A 20,328-nucleotide genomic window follows, 5' to 3' on the forward strand; every position below is an offset into this window, starting at 1 on the left:
GAGGCCACCTCGCCCCATGCCCCAGTAGTTTGTCTAAGCCTGGGCAAAAGTCCGTCCCAGTTTCCTCACCCATTAAACAAATCGAATGTGAACCCACAAGCCGTGATACGTTCCTCCTCCAGACTTTACTTTTGGTTTCTCTTCGTTTGTAATGGCATCTGCTTTTAAACCAAATTCAACCACCACTGCTTGTTAATACGTCGTGATGTAAAGCCCAGGGCTCCCCAATGCTGCCTCCCGACAGGATGTGTGTCATAGGCCCTATATAGCTCACGTCTCACGGGGAGAGGTTTCCTTGAGGGGCCTTAGTATTTGGACCACGAGGCCGGGCCGTTCCTTACCTGCTGCAGTGAAGGTTTGAAAATGTGGCCCAGAGATGTTTGGATGAGCCGTGGCAGACTGCGTCAGAACCCTAAAACCGCAGCTGGCCCCGGTTGTGTTAGCAGAGTGATAATGGTTTACACTGTGAGGGGAAGGGACCCCTCACCCGCCCGGACCTCCCCGCGCACACATGCCAGCCCCTCTCTTGCCTCTCCTGCCTGGCCTCCCCTCTGTGCCCCCGCCACCTTCAGCGGGTCCCCCCTCCCACCGGGCTTCGGCGCGGTTATAAATGGAGGCTCTGGCTGCCGTTAAATAGCCCTATCCATCAGGCGCGCTCGCGCCGGCCATAAATTGTACAGTAATGATGATTTTCTAAATGGGCCGACTGGAGCTATTTCCGCTTCAGCCTCCAGTTATTGCTCACACGTGTCAGCCTGCTCCCCGCCTCTCCCCCGCCCTCGGGGCGCCCCGCTCCACGTGCTGTCCCCCATGGGCGGGGGAAGCGACCTCCTGGGCCGCCCCCCACTCCCTGCTTCGTGTTGGGGCTCCCGCCCCCGCTGGTACGGCGAGGAGGGGCTGGGCGGGAGCTGGGGGCGTGGACGGGGGACACGCCGGCCGGCTCCGCACAGGGCAGAGACCGGCTCCCGAGGCAGCGCCGTCTGGATGTCGTTAGGGCCAAGCTCTTTCACGCCCTCCCGGTGGGTGAACCAGGCCCGGGGCGTGAGCGCGCTAATGACGGGCCAGCCCCTCTCCCGGCGCATGGTTTGAATTTGGCACAATGGGACTGTGCAAGGGAGACGGGGAATACAGATGTCATCTGTGCGCATTTGGCACGGGCGCGTCGGGAGCCCGAGTGGAGACGGGACAGAGCTTTGGGGCGCCCAGTGTAACCCTCTCCCACTAAGGGCAGCCCCCCCTACTTGGGGGCCAGGACTCCTGTTTGCATCCCAGTGCCCCCGCGTGATGGAGCAGCAGGACGATGTCACAGCCCATCCCCTCTCCGCCCCATGGCGCAGTAGGGCAGCGGGAGAGGCTAGGAGAAGGGAATCGGGGTTCTGCTGCCAACTCACCGTATGGGCCGGGCACGTGGCTTCTCCATGCCTCAGTTTTGCCATCTGTACAATGGGGATGAATGGTGCTTGCCCTCCCCCTTTGCAGAGCGCTCTGCGCCCTGGGTCAGAGCAGGGTCTGATTGAGCCTTCCCGCAAGCGGAGTGATGGGACGGGAACCTGGCGTTCTCGATGGCTCTCCCAGGAGGCACTGGGCTGAGTCACTGGTCGCCACGGGCACGCGCCGGGGGGGCGGGGGAGGGCAGGGCGCTGCCCGTGGCACGTTCTTGGCTCGAAGCCATTTCGGTAGCTGCTCTGGGGCAAGGCCAGGACCAGGGAGCTGCTCACAGCACTCGCGGCTCTGAGGCTGTCCTGCAAAGCCTGGTACAGTCGGGTCCGCTGGCCTCAGCCGGGTGGGGAGGGATCCCATGGAGAAGGAAAAGCTCCAGCCGCGTGAGACCCGCTCCGGCTTGTCTTCTGTGGCCTCCCGTGACGGGGAGGCAGGTGGGCGCAGGCGGGCGTGGTTTGGATGGTGTTGGGGTGCCGGGGGCAGAGCAAAGGGCTTGAACAGCTCTCAGGCCTTTCACCGCCGGGCTGCGACTTGAAAACCAGCCTCAGGCAGCAGCGGGGCAGGGCGGGGGGGTGGACCTGTTACCTCTGGCGGCTGCTGAGTGGCCTCACCGGTGATACTAGCTTCATAGAATACTTGGAACAGGAAGGGACCTCGAGAAGCATCCCCGGCCCTCATGGCAGGACCAAGCATCATCTAGACTATCCCTGGCAGGCGTGTGTCCAACCTGCTCTTAAATATCCCCAGGGATGGGGATTCCACAACCTCCCCGGGCAACTTATTCCCGTGTTTCACCACCCTGACAGGCAGAACGTTTTTCCTCCTGTCCAGCCGGAACCCCCCTTGCTGCAGTTTAAGCCCCTGGCTTCTCATCCTAACCTCAGAGGCCAAGGAGAACGATTGTCTCCTTCCTCCTTGCCGCACCCTTTAGATACGTAAAACCACTCTCGTGTCCCTCCTCAGCCTGCTCTTTTCTAGACTAAACAAGCCCAGTTCCTTCAGCCTTCCCTCCTAGCTCACGTTCTCTAGGCCTTTCCTCACTTTTGTGGCTCTTCTCTGGCCCTCTCCAGTTCCTCCACATCTTTCCCGAAAGGAGGTGCCCAGAACTGGACACAAGACTGCAACGGAGGCCGAATCTGCGCAGAGTAGACTCCTCGGGTCTAGTTTGACCAGGCCGAGCCTGGTTCGTAGTAGGACAGGCGGCTCCCTCTCAGCAGGAATTGGCAGGGTCCTTCTCTGGTCTGCGCCAGTTCCTATCCCAGCGGATCTGAGCCCTTTCCCGCCAGGCGAGAGGCAGCAGGACTCGCACCCGTTGCCCGCGTTCTGCCTTCCTCCCCTCCTGCCCCCCGGGAGGCTGAGCGCAGGCGGGTGCGCTGCTGCGGGAGGGATGCTCGAGGGACCACGAGGAGGTGGCGATGTGTGTCCGTGCGGCTGTGCTGTGTTTACCTCGGCGAAGGTGGGGCCAAAGCGAGTACCCCTCCTGCCTACGGCGCTCCCCCGGGGCTCATCACCAGGGCACTGTGTCTCTTCGAAGGCCGGTCTGCGGGTCAGAGGCTAGGTCGGCAAGGAATCCTGGAGCTCTGTTTCCACCTCCAGCGTACTTGGCTCCCTCAGCCCCGGCCTGAGAGCTGTCTCCTTTCAGCCGGGCCTGAGCCAGAGACGCTCTGGCGCGTCTCACACACACGGGCACACGTGGGGGGCCCTGCATGTGCTCTGGGCTGGACGTGGTGGAAAAGACAGTCGTGTCCTAGCTGGGGTAGCAGCGGGAGCTCAGCCCCTCAACGTACGCCGCGCTGGTCTGCGCTGGCCACAGCTGAGTGCCACGTCCCGGCCTCTGCCCTGGCTGGCCACGCGTGCCTTTGGCTTGGTATCACACATGCAGGGTGCGCACGTATGTATACGGAAAGGAAGGAGGGTCTTGTGGAAAGGGGGGGGCTGGAAGATACGCGCAGTGTGCTACTCTGGCCATCTGACCTTGGGCAAGTGATGCTGTGCCTCAGTTTCCCCATTTGTAGCAGCAGGAGAGAGGAGGTAACCACACCCTCCTTCATAGAATCATAGAATAATAGGACTGGAAGGGACCTCGAGAGGTCATCGAGTCCAGCCCCCCGCCCTCAAGGCAGGACCAAGCTCCGTCTACACCATCCCTGACAGATGTCTATCTAACCTGTTCTTAAATATCTCCAGAGAGGGAGATTCCACCACCTCCCTTGGCAATTTATTCCAATATTTGACCACCCTGACAGTTAGGAATTTTTTCCTAATGTCCAATCTAAACCTCCCCTGCTGCACTTTAAGCCCATTACTCCTTGTCCTGTCCTCAGAAACCAAGAGGAACAAATTTTCTCCTTCCTCCTTGTGACACCCTTTTAGATATTTGAAAACCGCTATCATGTCCCCCCTTAATCTTCTTTTTTCCAAACTAAACAAGCCCAGTTCCTGAAGCCTGGCTGCAGGGCGAGGCGGCGTTGTGTGAAGTTGCCGGCTGGAGCAGAGGAGCGGATTATTGCCCCGTAGGCGTGGGGAGTGCGGACATGCCACCCAGAGCCGTGTACACGCGCTCTGTGCCGTCTGCTCTGTAGCCACTAGGGGGGTCATAGTGCAGTCGATTAACCCATTAACCGACTAGCAGAAGCGTGTCGATCACTGCTATAGACTACACGCATTTCCCCCCCCCCCCCACTTTCTCAGTAGGGTGGCCAGCAGCCCAGCCCAGTGTGGAGTGGCGGGGGCTGCTTGGGGTGGGGCCAGAGCGCACTGGCTGCCAGCCCCACCCCAGGGACTATAGACTAGTCCAGTGGTGCACAACCCGTGGGTCATGACCCCCAAGAGGGGCGTGGATGTCTTGCCGGGGGGTCGCGGCGCTCAGATCCGGCTGGCCAGGGGCTGGGTACGGCGCAGCACTTACATGCGGCTGGGCCCGGCAGTTGGCGGCCCCCACGGCACGGGGGTCACAGATCAAAAAAGGCTGCGCACCGCTGGACGAGTCGAGTAACCGATAAGAATTCCCGCGGTCCCTCGACTATCCAATGAACCTTTATCTCACATCCCTAGTAGCCACGACGGCCCCTCGTTCCACACTCCGGAGAGACGCCGTTCTCGCCACAACGTCTACGTGCAAATCCCGGCAGCGCTGGCCAATCAGAAGCCAGCGCCCGACGAGCTGCCGTTCCTGCTGTTTCCATGCTAGCCATGTTCTCTCTTTCTGCCTTGCCCAGATCCCCAGGCCTGCATTCCCGGAGCCCTTCTGGGGCTTCCCACCTCCGCTTGCTTGGGGCCATGGCTCCTCTGAGACAAGGCTCTGAGCACAGGACAAGATGCAACGGGCTTAAACTGCAGCCAGGGAGGTTTAGGTTGGACACGAGGAAAAACTTCCTGCCTGTCAGGGTGGTGAAACACTGGGATAAATTGCCTGGGAGGTTGTGGAATCCCCATCTCTGGAGATATTTCAGAGCAGGTTAGACAGACGCCTGCCAGGAGTGTTTCTCAAGCAGAATCCCCTGAGGGGAACTCGAGAGACGTCTGGGGGGCACAGCGGCACAACTGAAATGTGGAGAAAACGGAGTTTTTGTGTTAAGTTTTACAGCGCTTGATTATTTTTGTACTTTTGACACCCAAACATTTCATCGCCCGCCTGGCTCCGATTAAGTTGTTTAAACAAATGTGTTGCAACGGTAGAAAAAACGTGTGTGTCTGAAAAGTGTAGGTAGGGGGGTACTTATCTTTTTTTGGGGGGGGGAAAAAGGGGTACTTTATAAAAAAGGTTGAGAAATACAGATCTAGACAGTCCTGGGTCCTGCCGTGAGGGCAGGGGACTGGACTTGATGACTCTTGACATCCCTTCCTGTTCTAGGCTGGTGTCCCGAGTGGAGGCAAATCGCATCCCGAAACCCCCTTCCCTAGGAGCTGGCGAATTGGCTGCCGCTCTCTGGTCCTATCTCCCCGGCCGGTTCCCTGGAACCTGACACACGTTTCAGATTCGGGCCTGGCTGGAAACCCTTCCGCCCTGCAGAGCACGGCCGGCCCTCTCCCAAAGGCACACTGCAAACTCTCAGCAGTCCGGAGCTCCAAGAGCTCAGAGCCCCCAGCCCGTGCCAGGTCCTCGCCCGCCGGCAGGGCTGCGGGGGACGCCGACGAAGGCGGGGGTGGCGCTGAGGCTGCGTGTGCCATTCCCAGGGGTGGCGCCTGCTCTCCGGAAGCGGATCCTCTCGCCAGGAAGTCACGGCCTGGATTACTTTGTCTTCCGCGTTGAAGAACATCCCTAACTGCTCCTCAGATAGCTCAATTAGTAAAGTGAATATATTATATAAAGTCTAAAAGATTAAACTATCATAGGCAGCCCATAATTTCATGAAGAAGTCAGGGGAGCGTATCCCTCTTATTAACTCTATAACAAATGTGATGAAAATGTTCAAATAGAATGTTAATGCAATGTTACGTGCAATTTTCCCAGGCGATTCTCTGCTGAAATATTTCTTTATTAATAGTAATTGAGGGTATAAATTATGAATGAGGCGATTTTCTCCTTTCACCGGGAAAGACATACTAATGGCAATAATTCTTTATAATAATTTGGGGGGGGGGGAGAGTGGGGAGGGAGCTGGGGCAAGGGGTTTAAAGAAAAAAAAAACCCTTGAAAGGGATTACCAAATAGACCGATTGGAGGTGAGGGGCGGGTGGTCATGCCGGGGGGTTTGCCCTGGGGAGGCTGAGTGCGGTGCCGGGGGCTCTAAACTCCCCCGACTTCACTGGGCCTGGAGTGCCTTCTTTGTCTCCTGGGGGTCCACGCTCCAGCAGGGCCGGTGTTTGCTCCCCGTCCTTTGAGAGTAAGTCTGCTTGCAAGCGAGGGGAGTCTGGGGGTGAACAAGACAGGACAGGCTCCTGCTCTTGGCGCGTGGTCGGCAGCACCCCTCTCTGTCTTCCCGAGCCCGGCTGTTTCTTGGCTCTTCCGATTGTTCAGCGGCACCCCAGGCGAAGCCGCCCCCTCCGGCTGTGGCCACGCAGCACGCCCCGGGTGCCGAGCCAGGGGCCTGGGAAAGCCAGCGGGAAAGGTGAAGGCTCTGTCCAACCCCAGCCTGCGCGGAGTCTCTGAGCAATCGCCCTCCGCTGCAGTCTCCCGAGGCACAGGGGACAGGGTCTGGACCTGTCCCTTGCTCGTCTGGACTCAGCTGCATGGATCCTAGGGCGGGCAGCCAGACTGCGCGAGCTCTGCTTGAGTGGCCGGGTCGACAGCTCCCAGCGCACACCCAGGGGGCAGACGAGTTTGTATCGGGTGGCTCGCCCGATCCCCCGCCACGGCCAGGTGGCCCCAAGCCGAGCCAGTGTGTGCGTCTGCCTGCGTGGGGGCGCGCGGGGCGGGGCGGGGCCCCGGTCAGGCGGAGGCTCCAGGAATTCACTGGTTTGGACGCTGCCAGCCGAGCCAGCGGGGCTGTCTAGGCTGCATCCCAAGGATGCGGAGGGCTCCGAAGCACAGCTGGCCGGCCCGGGTTGTCTGTGTATTTTTTCAGTGATCAGTTGCAGTTGGAAGGAAAGAGACATCGCAGGGAAATCAAACGGGTGTCGTTGCTGCTGTGATTTCTCTGGCTCTTGAGCGAAGAAAGCGATTCAGACGGTTTCATCCCATTGCCCTTCCACACGCCTGCTTTGGGTTGGGGTTTCGGTCCCCCCCCCGTTTTCTCTTCCTTTTTTTGTTTGTAAGGGAAGAAGAAAGTGGAGTAGAGGAAAGGGGGGGTCACACAAAGTGGCTTTTTCATTTCAGTTCAGTTTGCTGAAAAATCAACCAAATCTGAGACACGTTACCCAAAAGGAAATGTTTGCATTTTGCTTGAAACGTCACAGAAAACCCCGAGAGACTGGGGACCGTCCCAGCCCCGCCTGCTCCCAGCACACAAACCCTTGCCGCTGAGCTCAAGGAGAATCCCCATCAATTGTAAGCACCGGAGGGTCTGTGACACACAGCTGAGACCTGCATTAGCCAGTGTAGAACAGTAAATCATATTAATGGCTAAGACTTTTTTAAGGGTCAAATGTGCTTGCCCGTTTGGAAGAGAACAGGAAAAAGGGGCAGTCTGATGCATAGCCCTTCTCCCTGCTTTCTCCTTCAAGCTCCAGTATGGGAGTGACGGCCGGGAGCCCTGGGGCGGAGGGGATACTCCTGCTACCTTGCCCCATCACCTGTCCCCCTAGAGGGACCCTGTACGCAGAGGGGAGCTACTCCAAGGGCAGGCCATGAGGGATGATCCCGGCTTGCTTGGCCCCTGCCCAGTGGATAGCAAGGCAGCGAATCAAACTGAAAGCAAATCTGAGCTCATGATCCTAGGGGTTCTAGTGGACCACAAATTGAATAGGAGTCAGCAGGGTGATGCTGTTGCAAAGAAAGCAAACATGACTCTGGGATGCATTAACAGGAGTGTTGTGAGCAAGACACGAGAAGTCATTCTTCCGCTCTGCTCTGCACTGGTTAGGCCTCAATTGGAGTATTGTGTCCAGTTCTGGGCACCACATTTCAAGAAAGATGCGGAGAAATCGGAGAGGGTCCAGAGAAGAGCAGCGAGCATGATGAAAGGTCCAGAGAACATGAGCTAGGAGGGGAGGCTGAAAGAATTAGGTTTGTTTAGTTTAGAAAAGAGAAGACTGAGGGGGGACATGAGAGCAGTTTTCAGGTATCTAAGAGGGTGTCCTAAGGAGGAGGGAGAAAACTTGTTCATCTTAGAACAAGAAGCAAGGGGCTTAAACTGCAGCAAGGGAGGTTTAGGTTGGACATTAGGAAAAACTTCCTGCCTGTCAGGGTGGTGAAACACTGGAATAAATTGCCCAGGGAGGTTGTGGAATCTCCATCACTGGAGATATTTAGGAGCAGGTGAGATAAATGTCTATCAGGGATGGTCTAGACAGTACTTGGTCCTGCCGTGGGGGCAGGGGACTGGACTCGCTGACTCTCGAGGTCCCTTCCCGTCCCAGTATTCTGTGATTCTATGATTCTATGAAAGAAGGGGGAGAAACTAGGGAGGGAATGCAAAAGGCAGGTCTGTAATCAGCTGCTTGGGGGCCAGGGCACCCGTTTTATGGTGGGGTACAGCGACCCCTTGACCTCCGGCCTCTCCACAGACCCCCGCGGAGCTGCCGCAGCCCCGAGACGCTGCTGCGGAATCGGCCCATGCCCAGGCTGGCGAGGCCGGCGTGCGCCGCACCGACCCTCCTCAAAACTAGGGTCATAATTTATGATGTTAAACGGGACAGTTAACAGCTGGGCCAGGCCATCCTTCGGCTACTAGAGCGCACCGGCCGGGCTGCGATGAGTCCTCAGAGAGTTCTTCCCACGCCGCGGCCGGAGCACCAGCGCCTTGGCCCCAGCGATACCTCGGAGAGGCGCTGGCTGGTGCCGCGGGCAGCCCCTCGCCCACGCAAACCCGAACTCAGCCCCCAGGAAAACGGGCTGGGAAAGGGGACGACGCCTGGGACAGCTTCCCGGGGCTCAAGGGAGGCTCGCGGCCGTGGGGGGTGAGTACTAGCCCTGGGGTTCTATGATTTCTGCCCCCATCCTGGCTAAATTCCAGCTCAGCACATCACTGTCTCCCTCCCGTCATTCCCCCCAGGTTCAAAGAGAAACGATTTTATTCCATCCCTTCCCGCGTTACACTGTGCTGTGAAACAGCTTCCTCAGGCCACCCCAGTGGTAGCTGCATTTCCGGGGAGTGGTGCTGGCTAGGGATGTAAGCGACTAAGCAAAAGCTTATCAAATAGTCGACTAGTCCCTCCACTAGTCACTTCCCCCCCCCTCTTGCTACCAGCAAGGGGGGGAGCAGGAGCTGGTGCTGCGGGAGCTGGCTTAAAAGCCGGTTCCTCCCAGCACCGTCTCCCCGGGGGGCAGCTAGCGAGGACCAGGTACGTGGCGGGATGATTCTTGGCTCACGCCCACTCCCAGACGCTGCGCCTCTGCTTTTTAAATGTCTAGAAAGCCGCCGGCTCTTAATACGTTTAAACAGCAGAGCTGCAGCAGGGTTGGCTCCCGGGGCCGGGTACTAACTCCGCTGCACCTCCCCCGCTTATCGACTAATCGATGAAAAATCCACTGAGTAGTCGATTACAGTAAATTGAACGTCCCTCGTGCTGTCTAGTTAAACCTTATGAAGTGACACTGGCGGGGAGGAGCCGTTCGGACTCAGGGCGCTGTTAAGACGGCACAGTTCTTCCTCTCCTGGGGCGGGGAAGCGCTCGGGGGCTAGCGGCCCTGTGACAGGAGAAAGGCTCTCTTGCTGCAGTGGCACGGGCACCACGCCAGCTCAGAGGCGGGGCTGCAGGTCGGAAGTGAGGGGCACTCGCTGGGTTCTGGGGGGTCTCTGGCGGAGCCGGGAGGGGGTGGGGCAGCACTGCGGGGGGGTCCCCCAGCTGGAAGAGACGGGGAGGCAGCGGCTGATGCTGCGGGCAGGCCGCTATGAAATCTGGGAGGTAGAATGAGAAGCAGCATCTACCGTTAAAATTCGCTTTTGGGACTAACAAAACCCATGGATGGGCTCAGGTGCTTTCGTGGGCACAGCCCACTTCTGCAGACGAGTGGAGTTCAGGGGTCCAGGTACGAATACGCAGCAGAGACAGAGGGGGGATGGGGAGGGAAAAAACGGGGGATAGGATCTTGTCCGTGAGGGCGTCCGAGCTGACTGAGGCTAAGGGACAGGCTGCTGGCACTCGGCGCTCGGCTCCTCGTGGCATTGGGGTGTGGGATGGTCCTTGTTCAGCCCTCGATCCCAGCTGCCGAACTCGTATTCACGGCAAACCCTGCCCCAGATGAAACAGCTCCTCAGTGGGGAGGGGGGCCGGGTCTAACACAGGTGTGTTGTAAGCCAAACTCGTGAAGTTATTCTGCCGCTCTACTCTGCACTAGTTAGGCCTCAGCTGGAGTACTGTGTCCAGTTCTGGGCGCCACATTTCAAGAAAGATGTGGAGAAATTGGAAAGGGTGCAGAGAAGAGCGACAAGAATGATTAAAGGTTTAGAGAACATGACCTATGAAGCCAGGCTTCGTGAACTGGGCTTGTTTAGTTTGGAAAAAAGAAGATTAAGGGGGGACATGATAGCGGTTTTCAAATATCTAAAAGGGTGTCACAAGGAGGAAGGAGAAAATTTGTTCCTCTTGGTTTCTGAGGACAGGACAAGGAGTAATGGGCTTAAAGTGCAGCAGGGGAGGTTTAGATTGGACATTAGGAAAAAATTCCTAACTGTCAGGGTGGTCAAATATTGGAATAAATTGCCAAGGGAGGTGGTGGAATCTCCCTCTCTGGAGATATTTAAGAACAGGTTAGATAGACATCTGTCAGGGATGGTGTAGACGGAGCTTGGTCCTGCCTTGAGAGTGGGGGGCTGGACTCGATGACCTCTCGAGGTCCCTTCCAGTCCTATTATTCTATGATTCTATGATTCTATGATAATCCCGGGGAGCAGGGGAGGGCCCAGCTGCAGGTGCGGGGCTCACGAGAAGGCGAGAGCAGCCCAGAGACCCGGCCCGGGAGCAGCCCGGACGCAAAGGCCTCGCGAGCCCGGGGGCTTTGCGGGGCAGAATTTGCCGGCTGGAATTTGGGAAGCCACAAGCGGGACCCGGCCCATCTCCTCCGGAAATGCCCCTCGCTCAGGAGACGGGGGGCTGAACGGGCTGGCTGCCCAGTGGCCATGTGGGCCCACGCGCTAGGGACCTGGCCTTTCCCTTCCAGCCCCGCTTCCGAAGCCAAGGGCCCAGTGTGAGCAGCACTGGACACATTTAGGAGCAGGCTGGATAAACATCCCTCAGCGATGCCCTAGATGGTGCTTGGCCCTGCCGTGAGGGCAGGGGGTTCCCTTCCCCCGAGGCGTGGCAGGCTCAGGGGGTCCTGGGCAGCCCTTCCTGGGCTCTGCCCTACGTCACGGGGCCCCTCGCTGGCCGCAGGCCCGTGGCAGTGGGTGACCGGGTAGCCCTGCTTCTGCCCCAGGCGAGAGGCGTGCCAGGCCCCTCGTTAGCTTCCGCCCTGCCGCCCGTGTCCCTGCGCGCCCCCTTCTCCCCGTAGCGCCCGCGGGGTCTTGCCGGAGAGAGCAGGCGGCCGCAGCTCTGCCCCGGCAGCCTCAAGGCGGCAAAGGCGAGAGCCGGGGGGCGGGGAGAGAGGGACAGCGACAGCAGGCCCGGTGGGGCCCTGGCTACCCTCGAGATGGCTGTGGGGTGGGCGCAGTCCATCCCGCTGCCCCCCCTTTTACAGGGGCCCTCCCCACAGGGGGCTGAAGGGGCCGTGGGCTGCGCCCACGGTTGGGCGGCTCAGTGGGGCAGTGGCGAGGCTCATCCGGCAGAGCGCCCGTTTGGCCGGCGAGCAAAGGCCTCCGGGGCGGCCGCTTGCAGCTTCTCACGCACGGAGCCGAACCGGGCCCGGAACCCCCCAACGTCCCACCAGACAAATTCCGGCTGGAACGCGGCACCCTCCGGGGCCGGCCCGCTGGGCTCCCTCTGCGGCCCTGCTCGGCCTCGCCAGGCAACCTCCCTTGTGTCTTGGACTCCCGTGGGAAACCCGGCCGCGCTCCCCCCCCAGCCCCGTCGCCCGCCTGGGCCGCCAGAGCCCGGGCCCGGGGGCAAGGGACCAGGCATCTGGTGAAACGGGGCGGCTGGCTCTGGGCACCATGGGGCGGGCTGGACACAGGAGGAGGATTGTAAACAGCGCTGCAGCTGGGATCCACGGAGCCCGTGGGGGCCGCAGCCCCGGCGCGGCGGGACACGGTGTCAGGGCATTGTCGAGGGGAGAGGGGGAACGAAGCTGAATAAACAAACACAGCTTGGCCCTTTTTCTTCTCTTTTTTTCCTTCCAGTGTTGTTATTTCAGCCGGACAATTGCTCTGCAGAGCGAGGGAACAAGCTGGGGTCCAAGGGATTTTGGCCTCTTTCACTTTGTGTTTTCTCGTGGGAATTTGCCCGTGTGCGTGTGCGTGTCTGTCTGTCTGTCTGTGGGGTAGGAGGGTGTGTGTGTGTGTGTGTGTGTGTGTGTGCGTGTGTCTGTGGGGTGGGGAGGGTGTATCTGTGTGTGTGTGTGTGTGTGTGTGTGTCTGTGGGGTGGGGTGTGTATGTGTGTATGTGTGTGTGTCTGTGGGGTGGGGTGTGTGCATCTGTGGGGTGGGGAGGGTGTATCTGTGTGTGTGTGTGTGTGTGTGTGTGTGTGTGTGTGTGTGTGTGTGTGTGTGTGTCTCTTTGGCTGCATCCAGACTCAGGGATTTTTTCAAAAAAAGTAGCCTTTTTTCGAAAAAACTTCACCTGCGTCTAGACTGCAGCCGCGTTCTTTCGAAATTAAATCGAAAGAACGCGGCTTTTCTTTCGACGGCGGTAAACCTAATTCCACGAGGAAGAACGCCTTTTTTCGAAAGTGCTCTTTGAAAAAAGGCGTTCTTGAAAGCAAACAGGGCTTTTTAGAAAGAGCGCATCCAGACTCACTCGCTGCTTTCTTTCGAAAAAGCAGCTTGCTTTTTTGAAAGTTCCGCGTGCAGTCTAGACGCTCTCTTTCGAAAGAGGCTTGCAGTCTAGACATAGCCTTTGTAGGTGGGATGTGTGTCTATCTGTGTGTGTGTGTGTGTGTGTGTCTTTGTGGGGTGGGGAGGGTGTATCTGTGTGTGGGTCTGTCTGTGTCTGTGGGGTGGGGAGGGTGTATCTCTGTGTGTGTGTGTCTGTGGGGTGGGGAGGGTGTATCTGTGTGTGGGTCTGTGTGTGTCTGTGGGGTGGGGAGGGTGTATCTGTGTGTGTGTGTGTGTGTGTGTCTGTGTCTGTGGGGTGGGGAGGGTGTATCTCTGTGTGTGTGTCTGTGGGGTGGGGAGGGTGTATCTGTGTGTGTCTGTGTCTGTCTGTGGGGTGGGGAGGGTGTATCTGTGTGTGTGTGTGTGTGTGTGTGTGTGTGTCTGTGTCTGTGGGGTGGTGAGGGTGTATCTCTGCATAGAGACAGAAACTAGCCTACAAAAATATATCCCTACTGGGGCGGTGTGTATTTGCTTTCGTAAAGCTTGTGCGGGTCCGAATGTGCTGGCTTTGGCTCCGGCGGAAGGTCGGCTTTCCCCGGGTGTGTGCCGCATGCAGCAGGGCGTGTGTCTGGCGCGCGGGGCATCCCTGCGCCTCGTTTCCACGCCACGCGGGTCCCCTGAGGATGGGGGAGCCTGGGGTGCCGCAGAGCGGGCAGCGAGCTGCCTACGTCGGTGGCAGGGCGAGGAGAAGAGGCCAGGACTCCGGCCAGTCGGCCGGCCCCAGGCGCTGACCACGAGGTCGTCCTGGATCGCCAGGGAAATGCATCGCGGGGGGGGGGGGTGGATTTGGCGAGGCGGGGGCCCCGCTGCCCACGGCTGACTCTGATTTCCCCACTTCTCTCTCTCAACCCTCGACGTGCGTCGCCGGGGCGCGCGGTCCGGGGGGAGGTAAAATCCAATGACACGTGGCATTTGGAAAAGGTCATTCCTCCCATCGGGATTCATTATCCTGCCTCAGGCCAGGCAGCCACAGGGCGACCCCTCCCCCCCAGACCGCTGGCCCCCTTGAAGCGGCGAGGGGGTGAGCTTTCCCGGGCAGGGCTGGAAGTGGCGGCCCGGCGGAGGGTCCCTGCGGCTCCCGCCTCTCCCAGGAAAGGCAGAAAACGGGCTCCGGGACGCCAGCCGAGGGAGCCCGTGGGTTGCGCGGGGCCCACTTCCCCCTGGCGTGGCCATCCGGCGGCTCCCAAGGGATGGGCCCGTGAGGCAGCCAGCGGCTTCCCTTCGCAGCCCAGGGCACGCGACGCCTGGCCAGCCCGGCCCCGCCGAGAGCTAGCTGAGGGAAGGCAGCGTGGCCTAGTGGTTTGGTGGTGGGGCTGGGAGAGCTCTCCTCCCAGCCGGCCCTCTGGCGGCATGGTGGCCACGGCCGGGTCACGTCCCTTCCCCTGCCCGGGCCGGAGCCTCCTCTGGACATCGGGCGCACGTCGGGTGCGCGGCGTGGGAATGTCCGTGCCACGCAGCCGGGCATCGCCCCGGGGTGGGGGCTGGCTCGGGTGAGGCTGCGGCCCAGGGTGAGGCGCTCTCCCTCCGCAAGGCCCCGGAGCCCCACGGCCCCTCTTCCCTCTTTCGCTTGCGGTGTCTGTCGCGGGGCGTCCCTGCGGGCTGCCCCTCCCTCGCCCGGCCTGCCCAGGGAGCCCCTGCGAGCTCTCGGGGGCCCCCAGAGTCCTCCCGGGCCCCGGCCATTGTGGTGAGGGCCCCGCCGTGCCGGAATGCACCTGGCTTTCACTTCTGCAGAGCGGCAGCTGAGCCGGCTGTGGCGAGGGGGCGTTGGCTTCGTCCCAGCCCTGCTCCGTACAGAGCTCCGGCCGCACCGGGGCTGAGGGGCGCAGCCGGGGGGAATGTGCAGGGTGAGGGGCACGCAGGGCCGTGGGGGGCTCTGAGGAGGGACCGAGAGGCGTCCAGCGGGGCAGGCAGAGGGGTGGGGGGCACACGCCTAGCGCCCGCTTCTTTGCCCAGCGCTCGCCTTTCCTTCTGGGCCGGGCCGGCTTCCGGACAGCTGTGGGGTCTGCGTGCAGCTCGCCCCTCCACGGCCCTCCCCAAAGAGTTCCCCAGGCCTGGCTGTGGGTCCCAGGCTGAGGTGGCCGTCGGGTTCCTCCCCTGAGTAGCGGGGCCGATCGCCCTGCCCTGTCGGGCCTCTGGCGACGATGACTCCGGGCCCCTGCGTGAGGCCAGCTCCGAGGCTAACTCCCTGGACGGGCGTGGGCCCCCACCACCTTGGGCCTCAGTTTCCCCACCTGCCAACGGGCGCGTGGCGGGAGGGAATGTTTGCGCAGCGCCCAGAAGGGGCCGAGCCCCAGCCTGAGCAAGGACCGCAGGAGCGCATCTTTCGCGGGGCGGGGTGGGGGGAGCAGAGGGGCGGATGCTCGGGGGGTGGGGGGCAGAGAACCCTGCTGGCTTTCGCGGCGGGGAGAGGACTTTGGTGCCTGCTGCACGCTGACTTCTCCCTGTGCGAAGGGTGAGGGCAAGCGGACCACCGGTGAGTTATGGGCGCCCCAGCCGCTAATTATGCAGTCAGGCCCAAATAGCTCCGTCTAACGAGGCTGACAGACTAATATCTCAAGAGCCCTTAATGCGTTATCATCTCCCGCGGTATGACCTCATATTTATAACTGCTCGGGGGGGGGGGGGGCTGAGACGCGTCCGCCCTGCCCCCCCCCCCCCCCCCCGCGCAGGGGCGCTTCAGGAGGAGGCGGCAGACTCGCCCCGCCATCCATCACCGGCGGAGTTTGCGCAATTAGATGATTAAAGACGCTTTTTATAATATTTGGAAGAGGCTTTGAAAGGTCTCTGGGACCGTGTGATTGATGCCGGCTTAACCCCTTCCTGTCCAGGCTCGGCCGTCGCCTCCGCGGGGGTCCCGGGGCCGCTGCCCCAGCTCTGTTCCCCTTGGCTCCGGCGGGCGGTTGCTCCCTGACAAGGTGTGATTCATGGGCACCTGCAGGAAGCGCAGGCCGCCCGGCTGTTCCGAGCCCAACGGGGCCTTGGTGGTTTCTGAGGCTTCAACGGCTCAAGCGCTCAGGAAGTGTGTCTCCCGAGGCTGCTCTGCACCCGGCTCCGCGCACCGGCTCACACTCCTGCTCACGCACGGGCCTGCTTCCGCGCCAGGCACCCACGCAGGGCCCGGCACACGCACAAATGGGCGGAGAGGAAGGCCTGACTCCGTGGGCTCTTGGCCCAACAGAGAGAGCAGGGTAACACCGGCTTAACCGCACACGCCGCTCTCCCCCGAGTTTCATGAGCTCCCTGCCTGTCTGCCTGCCTGCCGCAGTTTGCCGCCAGCCCAGCTATCTGATGGCACTGCTAAACAATGTTCCCTCTAATCTTTCCAACCATGGGTGGATTTTTTTCATCTAGGCGCAGAATAAATTTTGTTACGTGCGCCGGGGCATGCACAGATGTGCACCACCAGGAGAAACACAAACCTAGCTGTGGGCGCTCTGCTCATCAGCTACCTCTCCTGAGCAGCTGCACAAATGTCCGGCTTACAGGGAACACAGCTGCTAAGGTGCCATCACCGTGACATCTCTTTAGTCTCGGAGGGATTTGCTCAGTGATTTTCACAGGCACAAATACCAGCGGGGCACCTGTGAGGGTCATTGGGATCCGTGAGTCGGGGAGAGTCCCGCTTCGGGTTTAGTTACCCTCAAGTCCCATATGTGAAGCCGCCAGGGGTTCCCCGGTAGGCACAGTGGATAGCTAGGGAACCTTTTCAGAATATCTGAGGTCAATGGTTATTTATTCCAACATGGGCGTGGCCCTCCCACCTCCAGCTTGAGAGCTAAACCCTTCTCCTGCGGTCAGTCGCAATGTTTCGTAATCTCCATTTCTTGTCAATTGATTGCCAGATAGAAGCGACAGCCAAAGAGGGCCACAGCCGTCTGCCAGCTCCACCCACCGCTTGGTTTTAACTCTGCCCCTCTGTAAGTTCTTACTATTTTATTCTTCTTGTTGTTGTTGTTGGGAAAGAAAGAAAGAAAGAAAGAAAGAAAGAAAGAAAGAAAGAAAGAAAGAAAGAAAGAAAGAAAGAAGCTAACTTACTTATTTCCTGGTAGTACTTCCATTTATAAATAGCTTATAAGGGGTTAACAATGATTAATAGATGTTTTAATTAATGGTTAATCTATCATTAGAGAGTCCAAGAGGTTACGGGTTTATTATAATCACAGCTTATCACTCACTATGGCACCTTCTCCTCATTTGCTTATAGCACATGCTACTCATATCTGTAACGTGCCTGCGATATCATTTTTAACCCTCTGTAAACCGCTCACCGAGGGCACCGTAATGAAAGCAGGATCAAAATCCACATCTGGCTGGAGTCTCAGAACCCCTCCAAATGGCGGGGCGGGAGTGTGTGACTAATTTTAGCTTTGCCTCAAGTGAATGGGTAGATCAGGGAAGCAGAAAGACAGCTGTGGAAATCCCTCAGAATGGCACACTGTGGTGCCACGCGCTCTGGTGCCACGCGCTCTGGTGCCACATGCTTTGGTGCCACGCGCTCTGGTGCCACGTGCTTTGGTGCCACGCGCTCTGGTGCCACATGCTTTGGTGCCACGTGCTCTGGTGCCACACACTCCGATGCCACGTGCTTTGGTGCCCCGCATTCTGATGCCACGTGCTCTGATGCCATGTGAGGGCACAAATACAGAGGGATTCAACACTGCGCTTCTGTTCACTTCATAATAGCCCAGCCCTCTGGCACACGCGTTTGCTTCCTAGGCCCCCCTCTCAGCATCTCTCCTCCAGCCAGGGATGGCCCCAGCTGGGAAGCCGGGCCGGAATGCAGCCTCGCTTCACGGGTCAGGCGACGTGGCTGCCCCAGGTTGCGTGAGGAGCAGCCCGGCTCTCCTGTGACCCGAGCCAGCACCCGGAACTGGCTTCCTTCGTGTATTCCTGTCCCTGCACCTTCCCCCCGGAGCGCTAATGGGGAGCCCGTTAGCTCCCCCGCCCGCCGGTGCTCACGGGGTTCTCTGGAGCCCGAAGGTCCCAGGAATTTAAATCGGTGCCGGAGCACCGGAAATGCAGATTCCCTGCCTTGGCTGGGGTTGGTGCAGGAAGCGGGTGTAGCCATGGGGTCCTGACGCGCCCCCGACTGCCCTGCCCTCAGCCGCGGCTCCCCGCAGGGATGTGCTGGGTGCCGCGAGCAGGGGCACTGGGGGCGTATCACAGGTGAGGTTAGGCATTTGGGTCGCAAGGCCGGAACATCCCATCGCGGACCAGTGGTCCATCTACACTGTCTTTCCCCTTGGTGCACGGGGACGGAGCCGGCGGGTCCAACATCCCTCTCCTGCTGTCGCAGATGGAGACGGGAGATGAGGATGCCCAGCGCTTCCCAGGGCCAGGTCCGAAGTCGGGATGTAAACGAGTTGCCGAATAGTCGATGGCCCGATAAGCCTAGTCGACTATTTGCATCCTCCCCCTTGCTGCCTCTGTATCAGAGGCAGCAAGCGATGGGGAGAGAACAGGAACTGGTGCTGGGGGGAGCCGGCTTAAAAGCTGCGCCCGTCTCCACCCTGCCCCAGCTGCACACCTGGCTCCTACTACATTTAAACAGCAGAGCCGCTGTAGGGACAGCAAACACTCCCCCACTGGCCGCTCAGTGAATTGCAATTTAACATCCCCAGTTCAAAGTGAGGTGCAAGCATCTCCTAGTCGCCTCCACGGGTTCACTCTGAACCCTAATGATGGCGCCTTACCCAGGTCTGTCTCGTGGCCTATGTGTCCAGCGAAGGCGAGAGAGGAGACGAAGCGCTGCACTGACATCTGTAACAACTCTGCTCGCATTAGCAGATACATTCAGCGACTCGGAGACGGTGGGCGGAGTTTGGGATTTGGGGGTGGAGCTTGTGTTTCCCCCTCCACACGGACCCCTGCTGCGTGAACTGAGGAAGGGCACCGAGAGCCGCTCTCCCGAGTGTCGGGGCTGAGCGCTCCTCCTGGGGGGAGGCAGCTTTGTCCCTGGAGCAGCTGGGATAGGGACCATGTGTGGAACGCAGTGACCGAGGTGCCACGGTGCCGCGTGATGAATGGTGAAGGACCCACGCACAGGAGTCCCTGCCCCCACGGCCGTCTCCCTCCCTCTGCAGCTGGGAAGAAGTGGGGTGGGAGAAAGCCCAGGTCCCAAGCCAACCTTTGGCACATTTATTGACACTCCCTGAGTTCATACCTCAACTCTACAATCTTTCCCCGAGATTATTAAAAATTAATTGATCTCTTTTATATCCCCTCGGCTACCCAATGCCGCTCCGAGCCGGGCAGCCGGGGGAGGAAAAAGTGGGGGGGAGGGGAAGAGGGCTGCGTAAAAAACACACTGATAAATGTTAATTACTCTTTTACGGCCCTTGTCAAATTCCAAAGCAAGTCGTAAATTCATTAAACTCTAACGGATTAAGCACATGCAGCTTATTTAGTCACCATAAACAAGATCATTTGGATGTTGATTTTTCCTTTTTTATTGCTCTGGCAGAAAAGGGGGGGGAAAAATAGAGCCGGGGAACAATTGGTCAGTTACTAGGGAGTCTGAGAAGTCTGGGTGTTATGAGTACCTGGCTGCTCTCTGTATTACAGTAGCACAGCCCCAATCGGAGCTGTCTGGGCAGGGGGCTGTGCATGCCCGGAGAGGGAGGGTCCATGCCCCCAAATAGCTTACAGCCTGCATAGGCCAGGCAGAAGGGAATCTGGCCGTCGTGATGCCCGGAGCTACTCGATGCTGAGGGGCAGGCAGGGTCTGGTGAGAGAGGGCGCAAGAAATCCCCTTACTGGGATCCCCTCCCCCATCCCCGTTCCGTTTCAGGGGTGACTTGTGCCTGGATGGGCCGACCTGGCCCGTGCGTGTTAGGAGCTGCCCTGGGCGACTCTGCCAGGCTCTGGCGGGCACGGTCTGCGCTCATCTTGCTCTGCATGGGCTGCCGCTGAGCTAGCGGTGTCCGTGAAACATTCTCCATGCCGACCAGGGCCGTACTGGGCCCAACAGCGCACCCACTCCAGAGACAAGCGGGGCTGCCGCCCTCCCCATGTCCGGCCACGGGGGGCAAGGAGTGCCTGGGGAGCTGAGGAGTTATCCTGTGCCCAGGGCTCCCCACCATGGCTATAGGAAGGCCCCAGAACCATTTAGCCTCTAGACATGGCTGCTCTATATCTGCTCCCTGCCGGGCCTGGTGCTGGTAACTAGTGCTCCCTGGAAGCCAGGCGCTTGTGCAGCTGCACCGGAGAAATTCCAGTGCCGCCCTGCTGATTAGCAAAGGTTTGTGTTTCTCTGGGTGGTGCACTTTCCCGCATGCCTCAGTGCACAGAACAAAATTTATTCCACACAACCATGGCAAAAATCCGCCCCCGGTTGGAAAAGGTTGGCAGGAACATGGCTGGTAACGGGGAGGGATTT

The 20,328-nt window shown here is 59.5% G+C and overlaps 1 protein-coding gene across 6 annotated transcripts in view; it reads left to right on the forward strand.

The window, feature by feature from the left end:
* Positions 1-20,328, forward strand: part of RNF220 (ring finger protein 220) — a 327,592-nt gene that overhangs the window by 122,145 nt on the left and 185,119 nt on the right. For 4 of the 6 annotated variants that reach the window (XM_075935811.2, XM_075935812.2, XM_075935807.2 and 1 more), the window contains exon 3: positions 16,793-16,867. The exons of the other annotated variants lie outside the window; for them this stretch is intronic. In XM_075935811.2, coding sequence (XP_075791926.2) covers positions 16,793-16,867 — 75 coding nt within the window. The remainder of the gene's footprint in view (positions 1-16,792; positions 16,868-20,328) is intronic. 6 annotated transcript variants of the gene reach the window in all.

The sequence above is a fragment of the Pelodiscus sinensis genome, chromosome 9 (assembly GCF_052426305.1).
Source record: "Pelodiscus sinensis isolate ZL-2025 chromosome 9, ASM5242630v1, whole genome shotgun sequence".
Classification (NCBI taxonomy): domain Eukaryota; kingdom Metazoa; phylum Chordata; order Testudines; family Trionychidae; genus Pelodiscus; species Pelodiscus sinensis.